A 19,783-nucleotide genomic window follows, 5' to 3' on the forward strand; every position below is an offset into this window, starting at 1 on the left:
TTCATTTGTATATGACCCATAAATTGTCTCTTTCATTGTTCCTTCATTCCTGTCATTATAACAATTACTCTTTGTTTACATTTTAGTTCTTTTCAATTCGATCTTTCCAATCTTCCACTGTCATGCATTCCACTTCTGATTGGTTTTACACACTACTTATATCGACAGACAAGTAGCATACACCACGCTACTACTTATTATGGTACATTGATAAGTAATACCGATTTCGATTCAAATGTAAATAGACGAATGTATTTCACACACTCCTCCGATCACTAACTAGAATGCTTCTCAAATGAAGAATTGGAAACAGGTAGATTCTGGTTATATTGATCTTACCAGAAATAGCTTTCAAAACCACTTACACGGCTAAACAACTGAGGTAGAATAAGAGCACAAGTATACAACTGTACACCACTAATTAAGTATATATTAAAATGCTATGTATTTCTTAATGTAAATATTACGGTTAAAAGAGCCTTCTCGTAAATTATCTTATCGAAATGAAAAATGATTCAAAAGACATTATCAAGTCATTTTAAACATTTGTGGATATTATAGTAGTTTTAGTAATTGAGATCATGAGTCGATTGAAGCTATATCACCATGGAAAACCTGGAGTTACTGGATGGCTCAGTGGTCAAAAGGTTAAGCGCTCGCGCGCAAGAACGATAAGTCCTGGGTTCAAATCTCGTGAGGCGGGATCCTGGATGCGCACTGTTGAGGAGTGCCACAATAAGATGAAATGACCATCCTGTGCTTCCAGGTTTTCTATGGTGGTCTAGTTTCAATTGACTGATGAATTCAACTATAAAAAAACTTTTTTTGCACTCACATCTCGAATTGTTTGTTCTCCTTTTTGCAGTGAATAAGTTCATATAGATTTTTATTGTATGAAATGGGTATTTAAGTTGTCAGAAGTTTCAAATACATATTTACTAATTCATAATTGTATTTATTAAGCCAATTTTAAGTTTCATTGCTCATTGTGAAAATCTGATTATAAACATTGTAGTTCAATTCAATTTGGAAAGATTTAGATTAAGCTGGTACTGAGTGAAGTAGTTAAATGCGTCGACAAATTCACTTATCTTGGAAGTGTGGTCAGCCCTAATGAGTTGGTGTCTGACGAAATCTGTGCACGGATTCAACGAGCTCGTTTGGCTTTTGCCGACTTACGTCACTTATGGCGAAGGAGAGATATCCATCTGTCAATTAAGGAACGAGTATACTACGCGGCAGTTCGTTCTGTTCTACTTTACGGCTGCGAGCCGTAGACATTAAGAGTAGAAGATATTCATAAGCTACTAGAGTTTGACCACAGATGTCTTAAAAATATTGCTGGCATCTTCTGGTGTCACCGGGTAAGTAATAGTGAGGTTAGACGCAAGGTATTAGGGAATGATGGTAAATCAGTTGATGAGGTTGTGAATCTTCATCGACTGAGATGGTTGGGCCACGTGTTACGTATACCTGAACACCGATTACCACGACGTGCAATGCTAACCGGTCTTAGAGATGGTTGGAAGTTAGGGGCGGCCAATCCAAAACGTGGCATCAGTGCTTGAAGTCACTAACTTCTAGTCAGAGCCATGTTGGTAGATGCAGACTACTTGGTTGGGGTCCGTGTGACTAACGTAACCAATGGTTGGAGACTCTTGATGACATGGATCAGAATCGATCACAATGGCGTTGGTGTATACACTCTCTGTCTTCTCTTAAACTAAGAGATTAAAATCGTTTCATATCTTTCTTTCTATGTAGTAAATGTTTCTTACAGTACTATATCCTTATATGCAATCTTTCTTTTATATGATACCACCTCTGAATTAACTAGTTTTATGAATCCGGTGTACATCTTGTTGTGTTAATGAGGTATGGCAACTTGAACCGATGCATATATGTGCCTGGTCCTACGTTGTAGCTGACTGTCTGTTGATGATATTTAGACAAGAAATTCGATCAATTTTACCTGACATATTCTCATTCTGTGAGGTTTGCATCAATATAACCATTTATAATACAAGTTAACATAGCACAGATCGAATGTGGTTAACAGTAGAATGCATGATGAGTGTTTCCACCATGATTGATCGAATTCCAATCGAAATATCAATAACGAGATAATCCAATCCTTGTCAAACTGAGTTAAAACTCATACCCGTTGCACAAGTTAATAGCTATTTAGACTCAGTGTCTAGAATGTGAGACGTGATGGTGTTTGAAGCAAACTTTACTAGGCTTGAGTTCGAGAGTAAAAATGAAGTTTGATATGCAAAGCCTCCAAATATCCTGGTACGACTTAGAGTTGGGAGAATCAACTCTGCCTTTCGAAATGCTCTCACATGGCCACATGCATACAACCACTACCAGGGAAGTCCCACTCACTACCGTTTCACGGCGGGGGTGTAACTTACGAAATTCAGACGACGAAAAGCGAATATCCGGTGCCTTGATCGGGTTGGAGTTGGAAAACCCTGATTCCAAACCAATGGTACACATGTGCTCCGGGATCCCGAGGAAACTAATGGCGTATGAACCAATTATTGGTCACCGGCTACCATGAGACTGCATCGCCTTACGTTGCTCCACTGTTTTACGAATCAGACCATTAGGTCGAAGGCTCAAGATACTGCATCTTGGGAAACCGCATGCTCTGTTTTGGGCACATGAGCAGTATCACAGTCCACATACAAACTAAGTGACTTGTGTCTTTCTTATGTATTCGATGCTCCTTTGTATCAATCAATAAATAAAAATGAATGCAAGTTTAGTCAAATGAAGAGTCTTCAATAGAACAAACAAAACACGAATACTGGATTCCAATGCTAACTATATTCCATCTATTCTAAATTTGATCTAATGCTTGACTCAGTTCTTTTCAATATGATAACCCCTACATCATTATTACCATTATAATTTTTGTAGTATTGAATGTATGTATTCATCATTACATAATTCAATAGACTAAATAAATGAAAATGAATTCATTTTTTTACTTTTTATTCATCAACATAAACAAAAACAGCAGAAATAAACTTTGATAAATCGAATTGAAAAAAGGTACTGTGATTCACAAATATAATGAATGATATTACAATGTCTATTGTTAAATGACACGATGATGATGATGATGATTAATTAGATTCTGTTTGTCTTGGTATTTCATATAAAAAGATGGAAAGTGTTGACACTTTTGGATAGTTTTCTAGCCGGGCCGTTTCGTCCCGTTGTGGGACTCCTCAGCAGTGCACATCCACGATCGTGGCTGCGAGATTTGAACCCAGGATCTCCAGTCTCGCGCACGAACGCTTGACTTACTGGATCACTGAGACGGCATCCAATAGTGTTATTGTCTAACCTGTTTGTCTTGATATTTCGTATAAAAAGATGGGAAGTGCTAATATTCTTTTTAATAATTTATTTTAGCGTTTAAATGACTGATTTTTTTGGCGCTTAATCTTAAATTTATTAAAACTAATTTGAAAAACGGTGATTGTTTTACTCGAAAGAAAAAGTGATTATGATTTTTATTGACGGTGGAATCCAGGACACGCGTTTCATCCTATTCGGGACTCGTCAGCTGGATGTACCTGCTTTCTGAAGTTGATGTTCACTCCTGGACTCGAACCCGGTACCGTTTTGTTTATCATCTTAGTAAATGAAGACAATCGTCACAAGATATACATATGCTGATAAGCGGCTGATCGATCGCAGTCTTAAACATTAATAGGAAGATTCAAACAAACAATACAAAATGAATTTATATTGTAATTCTGCTAAAAGTATCATTCGAGCTCTATCTGAAACGTATCGATAGAACTTATGCATAATAACTCGTAGTTCAAAACATGTGACCGTAAAACATTTATTGACTGTTGTCATCAGTTGTAAATGGTGCATTGTTATAGTCTGATTAGTTGAAATCCACCTAGCATAAACTGTTTTGGTGGAGTCTCGTTCTCTACACTTGGTGGTTTGGTTGCGGGGCTTCCATTGTTCCTCTGAACAACATCATCAGCATAAACGTCAGGTAGAAGTAACGTTTTTTCATGTCTCTACATATGTAGTATTTTTCGCGATTCGAACAGCTTATTTTGTAGAATATGTCTGTTTTTTCTTTTGTTATTTTGTTCTTTTGTTTGCATTGGATTGTATGCTACACCTCGTTGTAATTTCTGATACTTCTTTTATATATGGTAGGATGATCCGTTTGCTAGTTTTATACTTGATTTCGTTTCTGCTCTTTATTTAGGTTGATATTTGTTGAAGTTAAATAGGTAATCTTTCTTTTGAAGGATAGGCATTAGATACTTTTCTTCATTATTCCGCGCTGTAAGTGTGCTGCAATCTGTTATCACCCTCTTAAACAAAGTTTGTACGCAGGTGTCATTACCAAGGTTTGATTTGATAATTTCGAATAAATTGAGCATTGGGTTGATTGTTATAAATAAAAATAATATATTTGTAATATCCCAATGAAGAAGTGACTTACACTAAGCCACGAAACGTCAGAAAAATCCAATTTTCTACTCATTGGGATATTACAAATATATTATTTTTATTTAAAGTTTGTACGCAGTTGATTTTGTGAGTTGTTGAGTTGCTGCTGCCTATAGTTGAGAATTTGATCTGTGTAGGTGGCTGCCGATATTCATGAGTTTCTAGTTTACCTGTATCAGTCTGATAATCGATACATCCATTTGACTGTTTTCATTGTGAATATTATGTTATCGAAGACGTTGTTAATTAGATTGTATATGTTTTCCAGCTCTTCTCTTATTTTGTGTAGTTAAAGGAGTGAAATTGTATATTTTCATCTCGTAATTGATTAATTTATACGAATTCCGACACCAAATTATGATTTTATAGGAGTGATTTAAAATTGTTACATCATTGACTGATCTTAGATAGACAACCATTTAAATGGACTAAAATCCATTTAACATGTTAACGCGAATGGAAATCTGATTTCTTTGATCATTTACTTTTTATTTGACCTACCACCTCGTACATGCAATTGTATAGGTTCTTATAATGATCTGGATTATGTGTCAGGATTTCCAATACACTTTATAGTTCTTCCCAGTTGGCGGGATTTTTCCCATTATGAAGGAATAAAGACAAGGATAATGTAAAACTTATAATTATTCTCGGTCATTATATAAATTTCTTGTGGTTGTGTTGTCTTTAATATACTTCTAGCATTTTTATTTTCAAATACCGAATGCAAATTGAATTCGGAAGTGTTTGAATGTGTGAGCTGTTACTATGCGTTTAGTGACGTCCTACTAGCGGTTTGTGTCAATCCAATATTTTGTTGCACAATCACAAACGCAAATTTTCTGTCTTTTATCGCTGTACTATTGTAACGATAGTATGTGATGTCAAGTCGCAACTTGACTGCTACCCCTTTGCATCAAGTATTCAACCTTCAATTCAAGATAAAAATTCTCCAGCGATACATTAAATGGTAGAAACAATTTTTGATTGCAATTCAGGAATAATAATTAGTTACCCTTAATATTTTTACCATGTTAAGTCTACTACTTTAATAATTTGTCAGTAGTTGCTCTATTTTTCATCAAATAACCAAAAAGTAATTGAATGAATATCTTGCTCATATCTTTTTTATGCCCCAGATTTGTTTACATTTGGAACCATATAAAAATCGTAATGTCAGTACAATCGTTTCAGATTTAAAGTATATTTATGAAAAAGGATACACTTCTCATCCAGCTTATTATCATGTTTCTGCTAATCAATATGACGATGGTAAATTATTACCTGTAGTGTATGTGTATGATTCTTATATAATAAAACCATCAGAATGGAAGAAAGTAAGTTGTTTAATGCATATATGTATGTACATATATATAATTTATTCTTTGTATAAAACCTTTCTTCAACGTGATTTACAGTACATATGTAGTTATCTAGTCATAACTTGAATTTCCAGAAGCAGTAAAATGAGATCAGTACTAATGTATTTTACCATGATCAAAGAAACATAACGATTGATATTTTATTCAGGCAGTTTTGACTTTGTCGAAAACATAGTCATTTGGGAAATCAACCTCTTAGATAAATGAATCATAATAATACGTTGTGGCATGTAACACTAATCGATCCAAGTCAACGTCAATCGTTTAAGCATAATATTTCAAGAGTAGGTTATGAGTTCGAGATAAATCACATAAGAAGATACTCAACGATAGGCGAAATAAGAATATGTATGGTTTTAAGGATTGATGGTTATAAGGATGAGGTTGTGAATCTTCATCGACTGAGATGGTTGGTCCACAAACTACACATGTTCAACCACCGATTATTACGACGTGAAATACTAGTTGGTGTTGGGGATGGTTGGAAGAAAGTTAGGGGTGGCCAATCCAAAACGTGGCATCAGTGCTTGAAGTCACTAACTTCTAGTCTGAGCCATATTGGTAGATGCAGACTACTCGGTTGGTGTCCTCGTGACTATCGTAACTAGTGGTTGGAGATGCTGGGTGACATGGCTTAGAATCGACCACAATAGCGTATTTGTATACACTCTTTGTCTTTCTTTAAACTATGAGATTAAAATCGCTTCGTGTCTTTCTTTCTACCAACTAATTCCTTCTTCTTGTACTATATCTCTATACACAATCTTTCTTTTATATATTACCACCTCTGAATTAACTACTTCTATGAATTTGGTGTTCATGTTGTTGTGCTAATGATATGTGGCAACTTGGACCGATGCACGTATGTGCCTAATCCTACGTTTTAGCTGACTGACTTATAAAAATTGAATTAAAATATGGAAGTGAGGATAAATAGATCATTTTAACAAATGGATATCACTTAGTGAAATAGAGAAAACATGCCGAATTTATTATAGTTTATAAATAGGACGAGATACTGCAAAAAAACACAAGGGTGAATGGACTTGAACAATAAACAGAATCAAATAATAACTAACAGATATTCATATTTCCAGATGTTTCTGAGAAGCTTCTATTCAGTGCTGATGTTTTCCAGAGTTTTCTGGACACCTATGGACTCTTTTGAGCAATATTTTCAATTTCCCCAACACTTTCCTTTCAAAATGATAAGACTTCTTCTTTGGATCTAATTTCAGCTTGATAAATGGCTTGTGGTGGCATCCCATCTTATATAGTGTCTTCTTTATCCAATCCTTCATTCTTTTTCTCGTTATGGTGGCTTTGACCTTTACCATTATTAAAGTTTCTTTAATTATTTCCAGTGGTAGATTCACTTGTCTATCTTCCATATTCTTTACTCTTTTTATGTTTATGGATTTGGTCTATATGTTTGACCCACGTTCTGAATACTTCACGTACTTTGTACAAAATCTTTCCTATTCTGTTCCTAATAATTCCGAGTTCCTATCGAATTTTCCAAGGTATCATTTGACAAACACTCTGTCTTCCACATTAAAACTTACCACTTACTGATTTCGTCTGTGCCCATCCTCTGTTTTAAATGGCAACACAGCATTAACTATTGTCCAAATACTTATTCCAAACATGACATCGGCAGAGGACTTTCTATCTGATACAGTAGTATTGAGAGTAGTTCTGAAAGCTGTTGGTGTTCTTGGTGTTGTATTTAAGGATCTTAGCTTTTCCATTATGTATACTGAGGCCTACTAATGCAGAGGCTGTTGCTACACTAGTTGTTTTCATCTTTATTTGTTCGTGTGTATGAAGTTAAAATCCTATTTTAGTGGCCCGTGGATCTGACTCCAAGGAGATTGTAATGAATGTTTGTTATCGCCTATCCTCGTATATAATCATCGACTTAAATCGCGTTAGTCAATAACGGCGGAATTAAATAAGTCAAATAACGAGAATGGACTTGTGAATACATATATTTTGTATATGAAGCGAATGGAATAGAGAGAAGAGAAACGATGCAGAGTGGAGATGGCGAGTAAGCCAACACCCATTTAACCAAGCGTTAATCCATAGTCATAGTTACACAGATGTTAGTTACAGAAATGTGATGAGTAATGTGCACACACCTACGGGCTCATATAAAAACAGTGAAGATTGATAAGCGAATAATTAACAAGGTCAGAATGTGGAATGATTAGAATGGGCTGTCCGAAAGTTAGAATAAGATATATGCGCTTAACATAAGAGCCGACACTACAGAATCAACTAGGACTCACCAAAGTAGCTAAACTAACATGCTTCAAAATCTCGGATATTACACAAATTTAATTTACTCAAGTCAAGGGCGCGAATCAATCATTTTTAGAAGTTATTTGCGTAATAATTTAATTTTGGTATTATGTTTATTTTTAGACAACCCTTATATTTAATATTCAGTAATTGAAATGTGCCTAGTCATGGAATCTAGAATTCGCATTCCGCCCAACTTGAAACTCTTCATTTGACTAAATTTGCATCTGTGTTGATTTTTACTGTGGGACTCAAACCCAGTACAGTTTGCTTCAAACACCATCTCGTTTCCATTCTAGCTACTGAGTCTAAATAGCTATTCACTTGTTCAACAGGTATGAATTTTAACTCAATTTAACATTGTTGTGACTGTAAGATCGGCTAGTTATCACGTGATTTATTCGTCAATTGAATACGACCTACACAATCTTAGTATTGTACTAAACCAATTACGTTCGACCGGTATGACCAGCCTAGCATCCTTATTGGTCCTTTGTTCGCCTAGCCCGTCAAGTTGAGTCCAGAACGCCAACAACAGCTTCCAGTATACGAATCATTTATTTCGAACATACTTGATTTATATACCAACTAAACAGACCTCATCACATCATAAAACAGGAAAAAACTTTTATACAAGATCTAAGCGAGAATGTAGCTGTGATCGTGGGAGACAGAAATCAATAAACTGAACATAACTTCAGAATAATAAATCGTATCATAATAATCTATAGATCGAAATGAAGCTTATAATAAGATGAATATAGATACAAACAATCGAGTGACTGAGCAGTTATACAATAGGTATATATATATTTATTTATTCTAACACATAGATATTGGTACAAGGAGGCACCAAATACATATGCGCCACACAAATCTCATTCGATATGTGTGAGGGCTGTGATACTGCCCGGGTGCCCAAACCGAAACAGGTGGTTTTCTTAGGGCCCCCCCTGAGCCTTCGACCTGAAGGTCTGACCCACAAAGCAGTGGAGCATCGTAAGGAGATGCAGTCCCATGGTAGCCGGTGACCAACGATTGGTTCATACGCCATTTGTTCCCGCAGGATACTGGAGCCCATGTGCCCCATTGGTTTGGAATCCGGTTAAAGCGCCAGACATTCGCTTTTCGTCCTTCCATTTTCGTGAACAACACCCTCGCCACGAAAAGGCAGTGAGTAGGACTTCACTGGCAGAGGCTTTATACGCGTGGCCGTGTGAGAGCATTCGGAGAGGGAGAGCGGACTCTCCCCACTCTCGGTCGTACCAGGGCATTTGGGGGCTAGGTATATATTCATAAGCCCATTAATAGTTGACAGAAGTTACTCATAACTTAATCTTCGCTAGGATATAACAGACATGGAATGGATTATCTCGTCGTTGATATTTTGATTGGAATGCCGTCAATCATGGTCGAAACATTCATCGGGTTTTTTTTTATTTTCAAACTTAACCATTAATACAAAATAATATTTATTTCTTTGATTATTGATAATGATGATTAAGAATGTAATCTAACATTTCCTATTTATTGACAATTTTGTTACCTACGAAACTGAAAGTCCTTCAATTGTCTCTGAAATATATAATAATATGTTTTATAGCATAAAGACTAGAGATTAAGTGTTTGCGCACGAGACCAAAGATCATGGGTTCGAATCCCACGAACGGGATTGTAAATGCGCACTCTGCTGAAAAGTCTTATAGTAGGACGAAATGACTATCGAGTGCTTTCAGATGTTTCCATGATGGTCTAGCTTCAATTAAACCATTATTTTACTATATCTAATAATAATAATCACCATTCCATTGATTCAGTTTAACATTGTTCAAATGATGTACTGTTTATTGTTGTGTATTAAGATTCTTCAACCAAATGATGAAGAAACAACTATACGAAATAAAATGTATAATGTACATATGATTGGTTTATTACTTGAAACTAATGATTGTAGAATATTGTATGAATCAGGATTTAACGGTGGTTATACATATTTTGTTGGTCATGGAATATCAAAAGCCAGGTAATCTATATATATGTACATATAACCTAATTATATTTTCATTCATTGTGTATATTTTATTCCTTTTCTTTTGTTGTTGTTGTTGTAAATAACGAATTATGTAGCTCTTATAACTTGTGACCTGTATCCTATGAATATATGACGCAATGATATCGTCAATTAGAGAACAGTGAATTATCGACCGGACCAATAACGCATAAAACCCGTATGAGCAGTCTAGAGTCCTTATCGATCCTGCTTCCTGCCTAGCCCAACCTGTTCGATCCAGAATGCCAATCTCAGCCTTTGCAATATGAATCATGCATTTCAAATATACTGGGTTTATACACAAACCAAACAGACCACATCGTATATGTGAAAATTATATTTGAAATATTCTCAGCGATTGAAATATAACTAATTCCAACGTTTCGTCCAGCTAACTTGTCTGGACTTCTTCAGGGTAATAATCAAAATCAAAATTATCAAAGACATATATAGCTTTTTAACAATCAGGATTATACTGTGTTAAACCAATCATATTTGGATGTTGATTTTTTTGTAAAATAGGATAAAATGAAGAATTCAACTACACGGAAATATTTTGATTGAGATCATGAACCGATTGATGTTAGACCATCACAATTGAAAACCTGGAAGCACTGGACGGCCGTTTCGTCCTGTTGTGGGACTCCTCAGCAGTGGGCATCCACGACCCCGCGAGCGGGATTCGAACCCAGGGCCTTCGGTCTCGCGCGCGAACGCTTAACCAACTGGACCGCTGAGTCGGCATCCAATGGTGATAGTTTCTAACTTAACTGAGTAACAAATCGTATGTGTGTGAGTGTGTAGTTATGTATGTATGTGTGAGACATTGATATGAAGGAATAAATAAAGTTCAAGGATGAAAAATTGATAATGAAACATCGATGTACATGTCAAAACATAAATTGTATTGTTTAAAAAACTCATTGAATTCATTCAAAAATAATAACGATGCATGTGATATTAAAAACAGGTTTAAACAAGAGATGGGTTCGAAATTTTACTTGTCAAACGAAATTTTCCATGTAGTTGCCAGTTGAATACCATCTTTTTGCTTCAGGCCGTTCTTGTTCGCCCATATATGCAGCGCTTCTGTTGTCAATCTTTCTTTATGGGTGTTAAAACCTTTCTGAAGTATTTTGGTCCCTTCAAAATTAATCTTGTGTCCTGTTTCTAACGCATGTAACGCTATCGCTGATTTATTTTCAAGTTTCTTTAAATCGATCGAGGATTTTGGAACATTTTTCAAGCATTGTTTGTGTTCTTTCAATCTTACATTCAGTTGCCTGGATGTTTCTCCAACATCGTATCATAAATTAGAAAATAACATTTGTACAAGATTTAGCCAAAAAGTGGCTGTGAATATGGGAGGTAGTCATTAATAGACAGGTCATAACTCAAGAATGGTAGATCGTATAGTAATAGTTCATAGATCAAAATAAAGCTTATGATAAGAGGGATACAAATATAAATAGTTTAGTTACTTAACAATTACACAATAAAAAGTATACGTATAGTAATAGTCTACAAACAGATTCCAACAGTTACCATTCATTATTCTCGTCAGGATATAACAGTTACAATCAAAATGTTTATTTGTCATTTATTTTTAGTTTTTAGTGGCCCGAGATCTGACTCCAATTAGATCGTATGAATGATTGTTATCGTCTATCCTCGTATATAATCATCAACTTAAATCGTGTTAGTCAATAACGGCGGAATTAAATAAGTCAAATAACGAGAATGGACTTGTCAATACATATAATTTTGTATATAAACCGAAATGAATAGAGTGAGGAGAAACGACTCAGAGTGGAGATGGCTAGTAAGCCAACACCCCTTTAACCAAGTGTTAATCAATAATTGTAGTTACACAAAGTAAGTTACAGACATGTGATGAGTAATGGGATAAGAAATGTATACACACCTACGGGCTCATATAAAATCAGTCAAGATTGATATGCGAATAATTAACGAGGTCAGAATGTGACTCAAGTGGAATGAATAGACTGGGCTATCCGAAAGTTAGAATAAAGTATATGGGTTTAACATAATAACTGACACTACAAGTTAACACGTTTTTATATTTGAACATAAATATTGTTTTCAATATTGATTTTTTTAAAAAAAAAAAACAAGACAGCAACACACTTTACCTTGACTGTATATAAGAGAGTAATTATTCTTTGTTACTGGGGCCTTTATTTTAATCATATGAAGAAATCTATCTATTTTGTTCTTTCTCTATGAACACACTACCGGTAGGATAAACAAAAGTAACTAAATGGGAAATTATTGATTGAAACAGAATCCCTAATGAAAATTATTCTCTTCTATGTAATATTCATTCCGAAAATGAACAGGATATTATTATTAGTATTTAGACACATAAAAATGGATATAAGGGGAGGCACCAAATAGATATACGCTATACAAATCTCATTTGATTTGTGTGAGAGCTGGGATACTACCCGGGTGCCTAAACCGATGCAAGTGGTTTACTTAGGAGGCCACCCTCCCCCGAGTCTTTCACCTAGAGGTCTAATCCACAAGACATTGGAGCAAGGTCAGAAGATGCAGTCCCATGGAAGCCGGTGACCAACAATTGGTTTATACGCCATTTGTTCCCGTAGGATACTGGAGCCCATGTGCACCATTGGTTTGGAATCAGGGTTTCCCAACTCTCCTAGATGAATCTTTCGTATCCACCAACCTGGTTAATGCACCGGATATTCGCTTTTCATCCTGTCAATTTCGTAAACAACAGTAATGCACTGAATAAGGCTTCCCTTAAAGTGGTTGTATGCACGTGGCCATGTGAAAGAACTCCAAGAGGGAGAGCTAACTCTCCCTAATCTCGTCCGTACTAAGGCATTTGTGGGCAAGAAATGAACAGGAAAACAATAGATATAGCGTGAATATTAAACATTGAAAAGTAGATGCGTTACAAATTCACGCACAATTATTGTTACATAATGAGAAGAATCAGTAAGCATACAGCTTATTTACTTACGCCTGTTACTCCTCGTGAAGAAGCATAAGCCGCTTACCAGTATTTAACAGTCACCATATATCTATCTAATTCAAGGTAGATTATTATGTCTCTGTACATTAAGCTTATTATAAGATTAGATATCTCAGAAGAGAATATTCATTCATTATAATATGGTCGTTTAGTGTTTTATGTGAAATCGTGAAAACAATTTATTATGCACATCTTTTAAAAGAAACCCAACATAGAAGTGTTATTATGATTATTATTACAGTAATTCTGGTAAACCGTATTAAGAATTTGACTTGATTTAAAGAGTAATATTGTAGTGAAGGAGAACACAGGTGAGGACAACCGAATTATAACTAGCACAACATTACAGAGTTACTTGGTAAAATAGAAATACCATACAATAATTGTGTCGAACTTCATTGTTCTTGCGTTTCCATACTGATTGCTTTCTATTCCCGTTCTACCTTTCTTGATCTTCCCCATCTGCTGCCAGACATTACATTCCTAACTTGCGTTATATACTACTTATATCACTATAAGTAGCATGCACCACAATATGTTGTAGGCACATTTTAGTAAAACAAGTAGTAGAACTTTGATCTCAGATTGAAAATGTTCTGTTTTAGATCTTATCACTCTGTAATCGAACTGTTGCACTATTGTAAAACATCAAAAATAATAAACCTTTCAGCTAATATATCTCTAATGAATGATTGTTATGAACATTCATAACTACTGTACTATATTCTTATATGCAATCTTTCTTTTATATATTACCACCCCTGAATTAACTAGTTTTATGAATCCGGTGTCCATCTTGTTGTGTTAATGAGGTATGTCAACTTGGACCGATGCATATATGTGCCTGGTTCTACGTTGTAGCTGACTGACTGACTCATAACTACTATAACAATATGATAGATGTGAATGTAAATAATGTTAGTAGTTTTATACAAATTATGTTATTTATTTTGATGAAGTTTTGTTCTCCGAACTGAATGGTTTGGTTATAAGAACTTTCATCGTTCTTCTAAACAAGTTTATGCTGCTGCTGCTGCTGATATCATTCAAAAGAACGATTAAATCTCTACGATTATACCATTCATCTTAGAGAACAAAAACTCCATCAAAATCATCCATCTGAGCTACAACTCTTCTCCACCATTTCAATATGATCATGTAGTGACTCACTTTTATCACGAGAACACGATTGATTTAATGAAAACAATTATTATGATAACCAATTGTACCAGTGACTGTTTTACTGTGCTCATTTGTTTAACTGTGCTAATGACAGACATAGTGTTCTACCATTACTTTTTACGCGGATTGTGACCTCGTACATTCGTACTCTTGCTCGCTGATTTCACTTGTACTTCTTTTGGCACGATCTTCGTATTCGTTCAATACCACGAGATCGTCAACGAAATAAATCTGGTTACGTCCAATCTTCACCTTCTGATTTGTTTGGTACGCGTTTCCTTGTATTGGTGTTCATAGTCAATGTCGACTCGACCTCATGCTACCATCATCATCATACGTTATCAATCAGTTTACTTAAATTATCATAATCTAATCAATCTTTATATATAACTTTTTTTTTATAGTTCACCAGATACATGGAATGATTTATCAAACGAATGTACAATGTATAATTTAACATTCTATCCTAGTATTGGTCCAGGTTATCATGATCTATCTGTACGTCCATGGAATACTGCAGCTATTCAATTACGTGAATTTGGTTCAAGATATATTCAAGTATTTCATAAAGCAATGAATATTCAATCAAATGGTATAAGTATTGTATCATTTAATGAATGGCATGAAGGTACACAAATTGAATCATCTATACCATTTGAATGGAGGAATTATTTAAAACAATCAAAAGTGTATATGAATTATTTACCATATTCACCAGAATTTTATTTACGTTTAACACGTTTAATGATAAATCAATTTGAGAATTTTACTAGTTTACCAAGAAAATTTAATGAGACAGATAACAATGAATTGCAATGGTTGTATACATTAATAAATAAAATGATAAAAATTGCCTAGTGACAAAAGTATATGGTGAACAAAACCTTATAAATATTTTCTTTATACTTTGGATTACTTAAATAAGTAGTATAAACATCCACTTGTAAAATACATATATTGTTTTTGTTATGACTTTGATCTGTCTACTCTAGATTAAGACCTTGACGCAATAGGCTGACCGATTTAATCATGAGGCTAATACGCGTGAGTTCGAGGCGGGGTAAAGAGGAGAAAACTATTCTATCACTTGATTGGCTGACAAGTATGGTAATGAGAGAAGACAAGACAGTTGGAATACTATTGGCTGTATTGCGATATCCTGATTTCCTGTGAAATCTCTGAATTCAGATTAGTGCAAAAAGGTACATGAATAAGTAGGTGATTCACCCGACCACAATGTTGGAAAAATACAATTATGTCCAAAACTGGGAATTAGAGTAGAAAATAAGGTGCAAAATATTGTTTAAATTACAATAGCTTCGGAACAAAAAGGGGTATGGTAATGAATGATACATTGGACGGAAGCTTATGTTCTATAAAATAGATTAGGGACAAAAATAAATGTCAGTATTTTACAAGCTTTGAATAAAATGAGATAACGTCCTGAAAAATAACTTTCGTAGTTTGTCAGAGCTTTTTGTTTCCCTGTTTGCATCAGTTGTTTTTTTAATTGGCTTGTTGTATACATCAGATTGTATGTTGTTAACGCCTTTTGCTTTGTCATGAGTAGTCAAGTTATTTTCATCTGGAAATCCAGTTCTTTCAAATTTAACGATCAATGAAAGATGTTTATATTTCACTTGATCTTGAAGTTGATTCACTTAGAATACGCAGATGATATAGTTCTGTTTAGTAAAGACTGAATAAATATAGTCTTTTGACCACCTTGTACCTATAAAAATTGGTGCTCTGGTTGTTAGAAGGGGCATCGGCCTCGTGGCTTCCGAAGGAACTCGGCATTCACCATGAAGCATCATAATTCTTCTAAATGAAGACCTAACTCCCACGGCAGAGTTTAAATGGTTTGAACTATTTTTTCTGGTTAACGTTTTTTTTAGCGAGTTAGTTTTCTACGAGATGGGGTCGCTAACCCCATGCCCAACCCTCCTCCTTTACCCGGGCTTGGGACCGGCAGTAACTCTAGAGCTACAGGCGGAGAACAAACCAGCTTCCAGCTGAAGAAATTAGAAGACGATGGAAATGGATAGCACATACATTACGCAAATCGTCAAACTGCATCACGAGGCAAGCCCTAACTTGGAATCCTGAAGCGAAGAGGAAAAGAGGAAGGCCAAAGAACACATTACGTCGGGAAATAGAAGCAGATATGAAAAGGATGAACAGCAACTGGAAGGAGCTGGAAAGGACTGCCCAGGACAGGGTTGGATGGAGAATGCTGGTGAGCGGCCTATGTTCCTTCACGAGGAGTAACAGGCGTAAGTAAGACCACGTTAAGCAACAATGCAAGCATATTTGGTATTCGGTTCTCTTCCTCCAAATGTAAAATGTTACTACTTCAGGATTGGTTTGCGTCATGACCTGAATTAATGATGTGAAGTGAAGTAGTCGAACTCATAGACCACTTCACTTATGAGTTTAATCAGTAGTGATGCTTTGGTGTCTGACGAAATCTCGACACAGATTCAGAAGGCTAGATTGGCTTTTGCCGACTTGCGGCGTAGGCGAGACACCTACCTGCCAATCAGAAGGCAAGTTTACTGTGCATCAGTTCTCTCTGTTCTATTTCATGGGTATGAAACATCGACATTAAGAATGGAGGATATTTGTATGTTACAAATATTCGATCATAGGTGTTTTCAAAGAATTCCTTGTGTATTTTGGAAACACGGAGTAAGCAATTGCCCATGTTAAGTGTGAGCATTAGGTAGGGATGTGAAATCGACCAGATCTAATGAGTCTCCATCAGCTGAGATGGTTGGGACGTGTGTTAGGTACGTCCGACCACCGCCTACATCGACGGGTGATATTGTCTTGTTCAACAGGAGCAGGCAACCAAACCAAAACATAAGTCCTTGAAGTCACTGGCAATCTAACTTAACCCTGTTAATAAGTACAGACCACCTGGTTGGGGTCGGCATGATTATCGTAACCAATGGTTAGAGACTTTAAATGACATGGATCAAAGTCATTTATAATTGTAGAAGTGTATCCATTCTGTCTTCCCACAAATCCTGATATTCTAAATTCACCATAACCCTTTTTGTTTTGTTAATTTATATTCACTTTTCGAGTCGTATCTTCGATGCTTGATCTTTCCTACTACCACTGATTCTATTACTACCTCTAATATTCTGAGATTATCCTGACAACTTCATTTCTCTGTGCTAATGTGGTACTGTTACTTGGCACAAGGTCTGAAAATTAACAGCTCCAACAAGTAGTTCAAGAGCGTAGTTTCGGGAGAACATAATATCTTGTGAACCCAAACAGTTAGCACTGGTAGCGCGCGATGATCAAAATAAATGAGGAGGGCCAGTCATGGCGACTGAAGAATTACTAAGCGAGGGAGTGGTATTGTGGTGTGTCCTACTTATGTAGACATAAGTAGTATATGATGTTAGTCGTGAACATAATGTCTGGCAGCAGAGCGACAAGAAGATCGATCAGTAAAGAATGAAAACAGAATGCAATTTGTATGAAAATACAAGAACAATGAAGTCTGAGCCATTTTGAGACAATTAATGGACATTTTGCAAATTAAGCATTTACTTTGTGATTCTTAGATTTTATTAACAAGTTCTGTGATCTGTTGTCAAATACACTCGATTGTCCCCATTGATGTTCGTGTTCACCACAGTTTGATTACCAACAAGATAATTCCGGGTGATCATAGAGGCACGAGGGTGGACGCCACTTCCCGATTACACACAGTAGGAGGGTATTTTTCTCTTGAGGGACCTAAAAATGGGGCTGAGTTAGTGGTCGTCTAGACGACGCGGGAGCGTGACCGCAGAGCCCTAGAGGCAAGTCGCACACCGCCCCTTTAGAGATAGTTAAGGACTCGTTAGTTCTGCGATTAAAAAAACCATACCGTCAGATATGAAACTCCATGAGTTAGGGTGAAGGATAATATTTTTAGGGTTGACCCATTTCTAAATCTATCCTTCCGTTGTGAGAAAACAGCATCGATACAGATGCTAACTCAGAGGGAAACACCTTACGGCTATCAGGCCACTCAAAGGTCAGGAGTACGACATCACTCTCTAGCCCCAAAATGTTACTTTTGATCTTAATGTCCATCAAGTGATCTGCTCGGCATGATTGGACCTAACTGAACATGTGTTTCAGTCAATATAGTTTGGTTGAGTGGTCATGATAAACATGTCCGACCACTACGTCAAGTGAGCGCCTACCGCCAGATCGATTTTGATGTCTTTTATAAATTGTGAAGATAGATTTTAAATAATAATTTGTTGGTAGTACCGTCTATATAAAAAACCCCACTTTTGTTTATATTTACTGAGATTGCACTGTCAGAGCTAAATAAATTGAATTGTGAAATATCCACTGTCGCTTTGGGCAACAAAGGCAACACATAATTAAAATAGATGTGATCGTTTTATTTACAATTATATATTAACCTTTAATCGATGAACCAATCTATTCCGTTGATAATAAAGTAGTAAATACTTTTTTTTCTGAAGGGAATTAAGCTGCACTATGAAAGAATTCTAAGGAGAAATACTTTAAAATCATGAAATACAGTCAATTATTACCGTTGCCTGATGAATTAATCTAGAGTTAAGTAGATACCTTAAAATGATTACCTACCACAACTAACAGACCTGTTTATTAATAGACGTTCGTGTACTTATCATTCAACGAACAATAGAAATTTAATCTGCATAAACACACACACACACATTAAATGTTATTACTGTGATCACCTTGAAGCATACATCAGTTTTATTCAAATCTAAATACACAGTGCAAACTGTCAACATTGGAATTGATTTAAAAGAGATCATTTGTCGATGCCATGTTGTAAACTATAAAAAAAAAACATAATTACCTTAATCGACCAGTGAACCATAATTTCCCAGTTAGCTTACCCATTCATACTGTAAAATACGATAATCAGTTCACAACTGTCAATGATTGAGAAAATCTGAAAACCGAATGGTATTGCAGTGTCGGTTATTATGCTAAGCCCCATATACCTTATTCTAGCTTTTGGACATCCCATTCTATTCATTCTACTTGAGTCACATTCTGACCTTGTTATCTATTCGCTTATCAATCTTGACTGTTTTTATATGAGCGCGTAGATGTGTGTACATTTCTTATCCATTACTCATCACATGTCTGTAAATTACTTCGTGTAACTACAATTATTGATTAACACTTGGTTAAAGGGAAGTTGGCTTACCCGCCATCTCCACTCTGCGTCGTTTCTCTTCTCTCTATTGTATTCGCTTCATACACAAAATATATGTATTCACAAGTCCCTTCTCGTTATTTGACTTATTTAATTCC

The 19,783-nt window shown here is 35.7% G+C and overlaps 1 protein-coding gene across 1 annotated transcript in view; it reads left to right on the forward strand.

Moving 5' to 3' along the window:
- Positions 1–15,414, forward strand: part of MS3_00008330 (uncharacterized protein) — a gene marked incomplete at its 5' end in the record, with an annotated part of 41,361 nt that extends 25,947 nt beyond the window's left edge. The window contains 3 exons of the mRNA XM_012937088.3: positions 5,643–5,840; positions 10,055–10,215; positions 14,851–15,414. Coding sequence (XP_012792542.2) covers positions 5,643–5,840; positions 10,055–10,215; positions 14,851–15,304 — 813 coding nt within the window. The 3' untranslated portion in view covers positions 15,305–15,414. The remainder of the gene's footprint in view (positions 1–5,642; positions 5,841–10,054; positions 10,216–14,850) is intronic.
- Between the last annotated feature and the right edge of the window lie 4,369 nt (positions 15,415–19,783).

Source organism: Schistosoma haematobium, chromosome 6 (assembly GCF_000699445.3).
Source record: "Schistosoma haematobium chromosome 6, whole genome shotgun sequence".
NCBI classification, from domain to species: Eukaryota; Metazoa; Platyhelminthes; class Trematoda; order Strigeidida; family Schistosomatidae; genus Schistosoma; species Schistosoma haematobium.